The 12,274-nt window shown below is 40.8% G+C and overlaps 1 protein-coding gene across 3 annotated transcripts in view; it reads left to right on the top strand.

Moving 5' to 3' along the window:
• The first annotated feature begins 1,806 nt into the window (after positions 1-1,806).
• CWH43 (cell wall biogenesis 43 C-terminal homolog) overlaps positions 1,807-12,274 on the top strand; it is a 55,923-nt gene continuing 45,455 nt past the window's right edge. Inside the window, exons 1-3 of one of the 3 annotated variants that reach the window (XM_057726037.1) lie at positions 1,837-1,963; positions 2,618-2,782; positions 3,908-4,099. In XM_057726037.1, the coding sequence (XP_057582020.1) occupies positions 3,946-4,099 (154 nt within the window). In that variant the 5' untranslated portion in view covers positions 1,837-1,963; positions 2,618-2,782; positions 3,908-3,945. Of the gene's footprint in view, positions 1,964-2,617; positions 2,783-3,907; positions 4,100-12,274 lie in introns of all 3 variants that reach the window. The other 2 variants (XM_057726035.1, XM_057726036.1) reach the window with 2 other exon arrangements.

Raw genomic sequence — 12,274 nt, forward strand, 5'->3', positions numbered from 1 at the left:
ACAAATTCTGTATGCTTTCATGTCTCTTGGGTGTATACACCTAGGAGTAGAACTGATAGGTCATACAGTAACTGTATGTTTAATCATTTGAGGACTACCAGACTGTTTTCCAAAGGGGCTACACCATTTTACATTCCCATCAGCAAAGCAGGAGTTTTCCACTTTTCCCACATCCTTGTCAACCCTTGTTATTATCTGACTTTTTCTGTTATAACCATCTTAGTGAACATGAAGTAGTATCTTATTGTGGTTTTGATTTGTATTTCCCTGATGAAATGATATTGAGTACATTTTCCTGAACATGTTTTGCTAATTGGCTACTTGTAGATGTTCTTTGGAAAAAGACCTATCAAATCCTTCGCTTATCTTTAAAGTGGGGATTTCCGAGCTGCAATTTTTTAAAATGCACATTCCAGATACCAGTTCCTTGTCAAATGCATGATTATAAAATATCTTCTCCCATTCTGTGCACTGTCTTTTCACTTTCTTGAACTGTCCTTTGAAGCACAAAAGCTCTTAATTTTGATGAAGTCCAATTTATTATTTCTTTTGTCACTTGTGCTTTTGCTGTTGTATCTAAGAATCCATTGTCTAAAGATTATGAAGATTTACTCCTATGTTTTAAGATTTTTTATAGTTTCATGTCTTACATTTAAGCCTTTGATCCATTTTGAGTTAATTTTTGTATATGGTGTGAGATGGGGGGAGTGTCCGATTTATTCTTTTTCATGTGGAATTTCAGTTGTCCTAGATGCAGTTGCTGAAGACACCATCCCTTCTCTCATGTAATTGTCTTGGCAAGCTTGTTGAAAATCATTTGACCCTAAATGAGAGGGTTTATTTCCAGACTCTCAATTCTATTCAATTGATCTTTATCTGGTGACTAGGAGTACTAGCAAGTAAGTGATTTGGAACTCTGCTCAAAACTGCCATGGACTTACAACAGTAACTGCTCTTAACTGATTCTCACACTTTTAGGCAATCCATCATTGCTTGTTTAATTTCAGAGCAAACCTTCCAGAAATGGTAAATGACAAACTGTTCCAAAAAGTTAAAGCGAATTAAAATAAATTGCTTTGAGAAGGTTCTTAAAAAAAAAAAAAAGCACAACATTCTGGGGTGTGGTAATATTTGAGCTAGAAATAACTGGCCTAGTTCACTGGCTCCACTGTTAATTAGAACGACTCTCCCTTTCTCCTCAGGGACCGGCACGCTCAAAGATGATTATCCATAAAGTGGAGGAGAGGACAATTTCCACTGCCATCAGTCGTTTTTTCTCCCCTGAGCAAGCGCTGCGACATCTCTAAAAGCCATAGAAAATTCTGTAATCTCTAGAACTTCTCAACCACCTCTCCAGAATGCGATTTGTTTATTACCAAAGCTAAGATGGAGAAGCGCACGCAGGTGGCCACCGCAGGTGCCCGCTGGCCCGAGAGCGTCGCCCAGGCCTTAGGAACGTCAAGGTCCTGTTCGCACCTGGTCGCCGAAGGCGCCAGAGCCCCTGGCAACTCAGGCTCCCCACCTGGGTCTAAGCCTTCCCCTCGCCACGCGCCCCTGGGCCTCGTTGAAAGGGCACCGCGGGTGCAGAGTTGCAGTGATGCCGCCCTCCTGGGCGCTCGCAGCGCGCCATCCCCGGCGGGCCCGGCGACCCGGTTTGTTCCGGGCGGCAGGTCGGATGCCCCCAGGTCCTGCGCGCTGAGCGGTGGCGTCGGCGGAGGCGGTGGCGCGGAGGCGGCGGGGCCGGGCTGGCGGCGCTGGGTGTGGCGGGGCGGGGGGCAGCGGGCCCCACCCGCGCCTGGGCCGGGCGTGCGGGCGGCTCCAGACTGGACCGGAGGGCCGGGGAGGACGCGGCGGCGGCGCGGAGCCGCAGGTGTGCGCGCGGCGCGGCTTTCCCCGGCGGCGCCTGTCGGGGCCGCAGCCATGCCCTCGCCGTGGAGAGAAATGCTCCTGGAGAGCCTCCTGGGTAAGCCGAGGCCGCCCGCCCAGCGTTCGCCGGTCCGCTCCCCCGGCCCTGCCGGGAGCCGCGGGGGTCGGCCGGGCTGGCTGAGCTCCGGGAGGGAGCAAAGCGCGAGGCTGCTACCAACCCCGGGTCCCCTCACCCGTGACCTTTAAGCTTAACTGAATACATTTCAGCACCGAACTTTACCTTTCGGAAGGAAAGGGGCACCTGTTTGCTCTGGTGGCTGTAGGTGAGCACTCAGGGAGGAAGCTGCCGCCTGGCTTGGTCCCTCACGGGTGGCCTTGGGTAGCGGCTGCACGTTTGAGCATTTGGCGTAAAGCATCGAACTCGAGTTCTGTGTGCTCACTTAGCAGCTTTGCAGAAAGTCCCAAGAACAATTATTGTTGTGATATTGTTGGAGTTGTAGGGTTGAAATTAGAATTCCCAGTCAGACCTTTGGGAGACTGCTGGGATCTCGCTGTTCACGAGGAAAGGGAGGGGCGCCTTCCTAAGACCTTGATTTTCTGGGAGCTGGCAATGGTGGAGGGGGTGGGGCTCAGTTTTTGGCCCAGTCTGTGTCTCCCAAGTACCCGATGTAAAGCGAATTACATTCAGTAAGTACGTAGGGTGCTAGGTACTGTGTGTGCTTGATCTTTTAATTCTATCTAACTCTGTGAGGTGGTGAAAAGTACTATTTCCCGTGATTAAGAATGGTTTGGAGATGAATGGATAAAGAAGATGTGGTATATATATACAATGGAATACTACTCAGCTGTAAAAAGGAACGAAATTGGGACATCTGTAGAGTCATGGATGGACCTAGAGACTGTCATACAGAGTGAAGTGAGTCAGAAAGAGAAAAACAAATATCGTATATTAACACATATATGCGGAATCTAGAAAAATGGTACCAATCAGCCGGTTTGCAAGGCAGAAATGGAGACACAGACGTAGAGAACAAACATGGACATCAAGTGGGGAAAGTGGGGGGAGTTGGGGTGGAATGAATTGGGAGATTGGGATTGCCATACATACATTACTAATGAGAAAAAAATATCAAATTGTACACTTTAAATATATGCAGTTTATTGCTTGTCAATTGTATCGCAATAAAAGTTCTTAAAGAAAAAAAAGATATTAAAAAAAAAAAAAGTGGTTTGGAACCGGACTGCTTGGTTTTAAGTTCACTCTGCCATTTGCTACTTTTGTGACCTTAGGCAATTACTTAACTTTCTGAGTCTAAGGAGTTTTTTTTTATTGTTGTTTGATTTTGCATTTGTAAGAGGGGAGTAGAAATAGTGTCAATTTTGTAGGATATGGGCTGTATGAGGAATAAGAGAGAAGATGAGTGTGAATACTTAGCACAGAGCCTAGCACGTGGTAAATGCCTATTGCTTAATTATCACCATTGTAGAGGATTACACTGTCAGTAGTTGGCAGATGTGAAAGGAATCAGGGTTTTGCACTGCCCCGCACTGCATAAGGGTAAGGTTTAAAATAGTCTGCCCAAAGAAAATGATTATTTCCTAACTCACCTGCCTTTGGCTGTAGTCTGGAGTGGGTAGAAGGTGTTCTGCTGTTTGTTGCTCTTTTTGATTTTCATGATATTTCTCATTAAAGAAGGGTTGACTTAGTTAAGGAAATTTTATCAATCAGGGTCCTGACAGGAAACCAGATTCAGCCTAGATGGTCCAAACGAAGCACCTTTAATAAAGGGACTACCTACCTACAGGGGATATGAACAAAGTTAAAGGGCATACAAGGGATGGTGAGGGACTCAAAACAGCTGAAAGCCATTTTCATCCTGGGCCTGACGGGGATGGGGAGGAATTCTGTTACTGGAACCCAGTTAAGGCCAGAGTCATGAAGGAGGGTGGCCAGCCAGAGCCGTTGTAGTGGAGGGAAGGGCCACTGTTTGAAACAATGACAAAGTTACCCTTTCTCTCTTGAAAACCTTTTTTCTCCTAGGATATGTTTCTTGGTCTCTCTGCCATGGCCTGGGACCGATGATCTACTACTTTCCCCTGCAAACACTAGGACTCACTGGGCTCGAAGCTTTTGCCATAGCATTTCTGTCTCCATTGTTCCTCATAATCACTCCTGTCTGGAAATTGGTTAACAAGAAGTGGATGGTAGCCTTGCTGCGGACAATCACTGTTGGTAAGATTTAAAAGTGATTCCTTAAGATTTGTTTTCGGTACAAATCAAGTGAAAATATGTAGACTGTTCTTTGAATGCTACATGATTAAATAAAAAAGAAAAGATTTCTGTTTCTCTTACTACTACCTTGAAGAGTTTTAGTAGAATTGGAAGTCTGGACCAAGACTCAGAGTATTTACATTTTTAACTTTTCTGTCAGATTGGAAAAGCTTAAGGATCACTGAAATGAAGAGGGGAAAGATACCTTGGAGAACAGGTTAACTTCTGAATGTATTTTTGTTCTTTTTTCTCAACTATGACACAAAACTCAGAAGCCATTAAAAGTTATTAAATGATACTGCCTAAAAATATGAAAATTATGCATGATGAACACCATATTAAGCAAAGGCAGTCAACAAATTAGGAGAAATATTGCAACTCTTCTAGTCAAAGGCCTAATTTCACTAATACATGGAGTTTTTACAAATCAATACTAAAAAAGGACCAATAACTCAATAGAAGAGAAAGCAAAGGATGTGATCAGTTTACTGGAAAGGAAATATAATTGGTTCTTAAAAAGATAGTAATATGTATAGAGTATAAATCATATATACACACGTATATTCATAGGCAGTTTCACATATCAGTTTGGCAAAGAGCAAACTCTGATAACACTGTTGTAAGTGTGGGAAAGCAGGCGCTCATGCATTGCTGGGTGGGAATGTAAATTGGCACTATTTCAGCAAAGGATCATTTAGCATTGTTTATCAGAATTACAAATATGTGTCTTTCACTCAGCAATTCAACTTCTGGGAGTATATCCTACAGATAAACTCACGTATGTGTAAAATGATAAAAATAAAAGGTTGTTTAATCATTGCAGCCATATTTATAATAACAATGTTAGAAATAACCTAAATGTCATCTATATGGATAGGTTAGGTTAAAAAAATTATGGCTATGAAGTCTGGAGTACTACAGAATACTAAGTAGCTATATTAAAGAAGAACATTTATGTAAGAAAATGGAATGTTTTTCAAAATATATTGTTAAGGGGGAGAAAAGCACTAAAGTATGTGCAAAATACTAGCATTTGTATAAAATGTAGATGAAAATATATTTGGTAATTAATTGAACATGCATTAAATAGGTCTAGAAATATTTAAAAAAAAACCTGATAATATAGTTGCTTCCAAAGTGAAAAATCTGGTACCTAGACACAGGTATGAATGGGAAACTTTGTACTGTATATCTTTTGTAGCTTTTGAAATCTGAACTTCAATATGTTACATCGCCAAAACCCAGCAATTAGAAAAGGTACATTTGGCTTCCTAGGTGGCACAGTGGTTAAGAATCCACCTGCCAATGCGGGAAACACGGGTTTGATCCCTGCTCCAGGAAGATCCCACATGCCTCGGAGCAACTAAGCCCACGAGCCACAACTATTGAGCCCATGTGCCGTAACTTCTGAAGCCCACGCTCCTAGACCCCATGCATGCTCCGCAACAAAAGAAGCCATGGCAATGAGAAGGCTGTGCACCACAAAGAGTAGTCCCTGCTCTCTGCAACTAGAGAAAGCCCGTGTGCAGCAATGAAGACCCAACACAGCTAATAAATAAATAAATATATAAATAAATAAATTTATTTAAAAAAAGGAAAGAAAAGGTACGTTTACTATCACAAAGACGAGGTTATTATTTTTTTCTTTAAAAACTTTTATTGAGATACAATTGACATACAATAAACTGCATATATTTAAAGCGTACAGTTTGATTTTTTTTTCTCATTAGTAATGTATGTATGGCAATCCCAATCTCCCAATTCATTCCACCCCAACACCCACCCCCCTCCAGCTTTCCCTGCTTGGTGTCCACATGTTTGTTCTCCACGTGTGTGTCTCTATTTCTGCCTTGCAAACCGGTTGATTTGTACCATTTTTCTAGATTCCGCATATATGTGTTAACATACGATATTTGTTTTTCTCTTTCTCACTCACTTCACTCTGTATGACAGTCTCTAGGTCCATCCATGACTCTACAGATGTCCCAATTTCGTTCCTTTTTACAGCTGAGTAGTATTCCATTGTATGTATGTACCACATCTTCTTTATCCATTCATCTGTTGATGGACAGTTAGGTTGCTTCCATGTCCTGGCTATTGTAAACAGTGCTGCAATGAACATTGGAGTGCATGTGTCTTTTTGCATTATGGTGTTCTCTGGGCATATGCCCAGTAGTGGGATTGCTGGGTCATATGGTAACTCTATTTTGTTTTTCAAGGAACCTCCATACTGTTCTCCATAGTGGCTGTATCAATTTACATTCCCTCCAACAGTGCAAGAGCATTCCCTTTTCTCCACACCCTCTCCAGCATTTACTGTCTGTAGATTTTCTGATGATGCCCATTCTAACCAGTGTGAAGTGATACCTCATTGTCGTTTTGATTTGCATTTCTCTAATAATTAGTGATGTGGAGCAGCTTTCCATGTGCCTCTTGGCCATCTGTATGTCTTCTTTGGAGAAATGCCCATTTAGGTCTTCTGCCCATTTTTTGATTGGGTTGTTTGTTTTTTTGATATTGAGCTGGATGAACTGTTTATATATTTTGGAGATTAATCCTTTGTCTGTTGCTTCGTTTGCAAATGTTTTCTCCCATTCTGAGGGTTGTCTTTTTGTCTTGCTTATAGTTTCCTTTGCTGTGCAGAAGCTTTGAAGTTTCATTAGGTCCCACTTATTTATTTTTGTTTTTATTTCCATTACTCTAGGAGGTGGGTCAAAAAAGATCTTGCTGTGATTTATGTCAAAGAGTGTTCTTCCTATGTTTTCCTCTAGGAGTTTTATAGTGTCTGGCCTTACATTTACAGGTCTTTCATCCATTTTGAGTTTATTTTTGTGTATGGTGTTAGGAAGTGTTATAATCTCATTCTTTTACATGTAGCTGTCCAGTTTTCCCAGCACCACTTATTGAAGAGGCTATCTTTTCTCCACTGTATATCCTTGCCTCCTTTGTCATAGATTAGTTGACCATAGTTTATCTCTGGGCTTTCTATCCTGTTCCATTGATCTATATTTCTGTTTCTGGGCCAGTACCATACTGTCTTGATTACTGAAGCTTTGTAGTATAGTCTGAAGTCAGGAAGTCTGATTCCTCCAGCTCCATTTTTTCCCCCTCAAGATTGCTCTGGCTATTCGGGGTCTTTTGTGTCTCCATACTAATTTTAGGATTTTTTGTTCTAGTTCTGTAGAAAATGCCATTGATAATTTGATAGTGATTGCATTGAATCTGTAGATTGCTTTGGGTAATATAGTCATTTTCACAATGTTGATTCTTCCAGTCCAAGAACATGGTGTATCTCTCCATCTGTTTGTGTCATCTTTGATTTCTTTCATTAGTACCTTATAGTTTTCTGAGTATAGGTCTTTTACCTCCTTAGTTAGGTTTATTCCTAGGTATTTTCTTCTTTTTGATGCATTGGTGAATGGGATTGTTTCCTTAATTTCTCTTTCTGATCTTTCATTGTTTGTGTACAGAAATGCAAGAGATTTCTGTGTGTTACTTTTGTATCCTGCAACTTTACTAAATTCATTGATTAGCTCAGGTAGTTTTCTGGTGGCATCTTTGGCATTTTCTATGTATAGTATCATGTCATCTGCAAACAGTGACAGTTTTACTTCTTTTCCAATTTGGATTCCTTTTATTTCTTTTTCTTCTCTGATTGCTGTGGCAAGGACTTCCAAAACTATGTTGAATAGTAGTGGTGAGACTGGACATCCGTATCTTGTTCCTGATCTTAGAGGAAATGCTTTTAGTTTTTCACCATAGAGAAGGATGTTTGCTGTGGGTTTGTCGTATATGACCTTTATTATGTTGAGGTAGGTTCCCTCTATGCCCACCTTCTGGAGAGTTTTTATCATAAATCGGTGTGGAATTTTGTCAAAAGCTTTTTCTGCATCTATTGAGATGATCATGTGGTTTTTATCCTTCAATTTGTTAATATGGTGTATCACATTGATTGATTTGCGTATATTGAAGAATCCTTGCTTTCCAGGGATAAACCCCACTTGATCATGGTGTATGATCCTTTTAATATGTTGTTGGATTCTGTTGGCTAGTATTTTGTTGAGGATTTTTGCATCTAAATTCATTGGTGATGTTGGTCTGTAATTTTCTTTTTTTGTAGTATCTTTGGTTTTGGTATCAGGGTGATGGTGGCCTCATAAAATGAGTTTGGGAGTGTTCTTTCCTCTGCAGTTTTTTGGAAGAGTTTGAGAAGGATGGGTGTTAGCTCTTCTCTAAATGTTTGATAAAATTCACCTGTGAATCCATCTGGTCCTGGACTTTTGTTTGTTGGGAGATTTTTAATCACAGTTTCAATTTCATTACTTGCGATTGGTCTATTCATATTTTCTATGTCTTCCTGATTCAGACTTAGAAGGTTATACCTTTCTAAGAATGTGTCCATTTCATGCAGGTTGTCCATTTTATTGGCATATAGTTGCTTGTGGTAGTCTCTTATGGTGCTTTTTACTTCTGCAGTGTCTGTTGTAACTTCTCCTGTTTCATTTCTAATTTTGTTGATTTGAGTCCTCTCCCTCTTTTTCTTGATGAGTCTTGCTAGAGGTTTATCAATTTTACTTATCTTCTCAAAGAACCAGCTTTTAGTTTTATTGATTTTTGCTATTGTTTTCTTTGTCTCTATTTCATTTATTTCTGCTCTGCTCTTTATGATTTCTCTCTGTCTACTAACTTGGGGTTTTGTTTGCTTTTCTTTCTCTGGTTTCTTTAGGTGTAAGGTTAGGTTGTTTATTTGGAATTTTTCTTGTTTCTTGAGGTAGGACTGTATTGCTATAAACTTCCCTCTTAGAACTGCTTTTGCTGCATCCCATAGGTTTTGGGTTGTTGTGTTTCTGTTGTCATTTGTTTCTAGATATTTTTTGATTTCCTCTTTGATTTCTTTAGTGATTTCTTGGTTGTTTAGGAGTGTATTGTTTAGCCTCCATGCGTTTGTGTTTTTTACAGTTTTTTTCCTGTAATTGATTTCTAATCTCATAGCATTGTGGTTGGAAAAGATGCTTGATACAATTTCAGTTTTCTTAAATTTACCAAGGCTTGATTTGTGACCCAAAATGTGATCTGTCCTGGAGAATGTTCTGTGTGCATTTGAGAAGAAAGTGTAATCTGCTATTTTTGAAGGTAATGCCCTATAGATATCTATTAAGTCCAGCTGGTTTATTGTGTCATTTAAAGCTTGTGTTTCCTTATTAATTTTCTGTCTGGATGATCTGTTCATTGGCATAAGTGGGGTGTCAAAGTCTCCCTATTATTATGTTAGTGTCAATTTCCTCTTTCCTAGTTGTTAGCATTTGACTTATGTATTGAGGTGCTCCTCTATTGGGTGCATGTATGTTTATAATTGTTATCTCTTCTTCTTGGATTGATCCCTTGATCATTATGTAGTGTCCTTTCTCGTCTCTTGTAACATATGTTATTTTAAAGTCTATTTTATCTGATATGAGTATCGCTATCCCAGCCTTCTTTTGATTTCCATTTGCATGGAACATCTTTTTCCATCCCCTCACTTTCAGTCTGAATGTGCCCCTAGGTCTGAAGTCGATCTCTTGAAGACAGCATATATATGGTCTTGTTTTTGTATCCATTCAGCCACTCTGTGTCTTTTGGTTGGTGCATTTAGTCCATTTACATTCAAGGTAATTATCAATATGTATGTTCCTATTACCATTTTCTTAATTGTTTTGTGTTTGTTTTTGTAGGTCCTTTTCTTCTCTTATGTTTCCCACTTAGAGAAATTCCTTTAGCCTTTGTTGTAGGACTGGTTTGGTGGTGCTGAATTCTCTTAGCTGTTGCTTGTCTGTAAAGCTTTTGATTTCTCCATTGAATCTGAATGAGATCCTTGCTGGGTAGAGTATTCTTGGTTGTAGGGTCTTCCCTTTCATCACTTGAAAAATATCATGCCGCTTCCTTCTGGCTTGCAGAATTTCTGCTGAGAAATCAGCTGTTAACCTTATGGGAGTTCCCTTGTATGTTATTTGTCATTTTCCCTTGTTGCTTTTAATAACTTTTCTTTGTCTTTAATTTTTGTCAGTTTGACTACTATGTGTCTTGGTGTGTTTCTCCTTGGGTTTATCCTACCTGGGACTCTCTGTGCTTCCTGGACTTGGGTGGCTATTTCCTTTCCCGTGTTAGGGAAGTTTTCAACTATAATCTTTTCCAATATTTTCTCAGGTCCTTTCTCTCTCTCTTCTCCTTCTGGGACCCCTGTAATGCAAATGTTGGTGCATTTAACATTGTCCTGGAGGTCTCTTAGGCTGTCTTTATTTCTTTTCATTCTTTTTTCTTTATTCTTTTTGGCACCAGTGATTTTCACCATTCTGTCTTCCAGGTCACTTATTCACCCTTCTGCCTCAGTTAATCTGCTATTGGTTCCTTCTAGTGTATTTTTCATTTCAGTTATTGTGTTCTTTATCTCTGTTTGTTCTTTAATTCTTCTAGTAATTCTTTGGTAAACTTTTCTTGCATCTTTTCGACCTTTGCATCCAGTCTTTTTTTGAAGTCCTGGATCATTTTCACCATCATTATTCTGAATTCTTTTTCTGGAAGGGTGCCTATTTCCACTTCACTTAGTTGTTTTTCTGGGGTTTTATATTGTCCCTTCATCTGGTACAATGTCCTCTGCTTTTTCATTTTCTCTATCTTTCTGTGGCTGTGGTTTTCAGTTCCACAGAATGAAATACTGCTGATACTGCTTGATTCTGCTGTCTGCCCTCTTGTGGAGGAAGCTGTCTAGGAGGCTTGTGCTGTGTTTCCTGATGGGAGTGACTGATGGTGGGTAGGGCTGGGTAGGTGGAGCTCAGTAAAACTTTAATCTGCTTGTCTGCCAGGGGGTGGGGCTGCATTCCCACCTTGTTGATTGTTTGGCCTGAGGCTACCCAGCACTGGAGCTTACAGGCTCTTTGGTGGGGCTAATGGCAGACTCGAAGAGGGCTCACACCAATGAGCACTTCCCAGAATCTCTGCCATCAGTGTCCCTGTCACCTCAGTGAGCCACAGTTGCCCCTCACCTCTGCAGGCAACCCTCCAAAGCCAGCAGGTAGGTCTGGTTCAGCCAGCAGTTCACTGCTCCTTCCCCCTGCGTCCTGGTGAGCACACTTTTTTGTGTGCCCTCCAAGAGTGGAGTTTCTGTTTCTCCCAGTCCTCTGGAGGTCCTGCAATCAAATCCCACTGGCTTTCAAAGTCTGATTCTCTGGGGATTCCTCCTCCTATTGCTGGACCCCCAGGTTGGGAAGCTGGACTTGGGGCTCAGAATCCTCACTCTAGTGAGTGGACTTCTGTGGTATAACTGTTCTTCAGTTTGTGAGTCGCCCACCCAGCAGTTATGGGATTTGATTTTATCATGATTGTGCCCCTCCTACCATCTCATTGTAGCTTCTCCTTTGTCGCTGGATGTGGGGTGTCCTTTTTGGTGAGTTCCAGTGTCTTTCTGTCGATGATTGTTCAGCAGTTAATTGTAATTCCGGTGCTCTTGCAAGAGGGAGTGAGTGTGTGCACATCATTCTACTCCGCCATCTTGATCTGTCTCTGAGGTTATTAATATTAAAAAATATTGAGAGACCTTGGAGAAGTACTTACAGTAAAAAAAAGTAAGGTGAGGTCATGGATAAAAGGTTTAAACAACAAAGACATCAGACTCCAGCCTGGTTGAATCCGTAGCTGAGAAGTCTGCCTATCTTGCTCTTCTGCTATAGCACGATTGGTTTTTCTGAGTTTTCCAAGTGGCATTTGTTCATGGACCATGCTGTGTATTTCTTTTGTCTAGGAACAGTCACTTGACTTTTTTCAGAAACAGTGACAGGAATCACTAGGGAATTGCCTTCTGTTTTTCTTTTTTAAAAATATTTAAACCAAGCAGTCTTTTTTTATAAATTTATTTTTATTTATTTATTTATTTATTTATTTATTTATTTATTTATTGGCTGTGTAGGGTCTTCGTTGCTGCATGCAGACTTTCTCTAGTTGCAGAGAGCAGGGGTTACTCTTCGTTGTGATTCACAGGCTTCTCATTGTGATGGCTTCTCTTGTGGAGCACAGGCTCTAGGCACATGGGCTTCAGTAGTTGTGGTGGGCTCTGGAGTGCAGGTGCAGTAGTTGTGGCACATGAGGTTAGTTGCTCCGTGGCAT

Source organism: Hippopotamus amphibius, chromosome 3, assembly GCF_030028045.1.
Source record: "Hippopotamus amphibius kiboko isolate mHipAmp2 chromosome 3, mHipAmp2.hap2, whole genome shotgun sequence".
NCBI classification, from domain to species: domain Eukaryota; kingdom Metazoa; phylum Chordata; class Mammalia; order Artiodactyla; family Hippopotamidae; genus Hippopotamus; species Hippopotamus amphibius.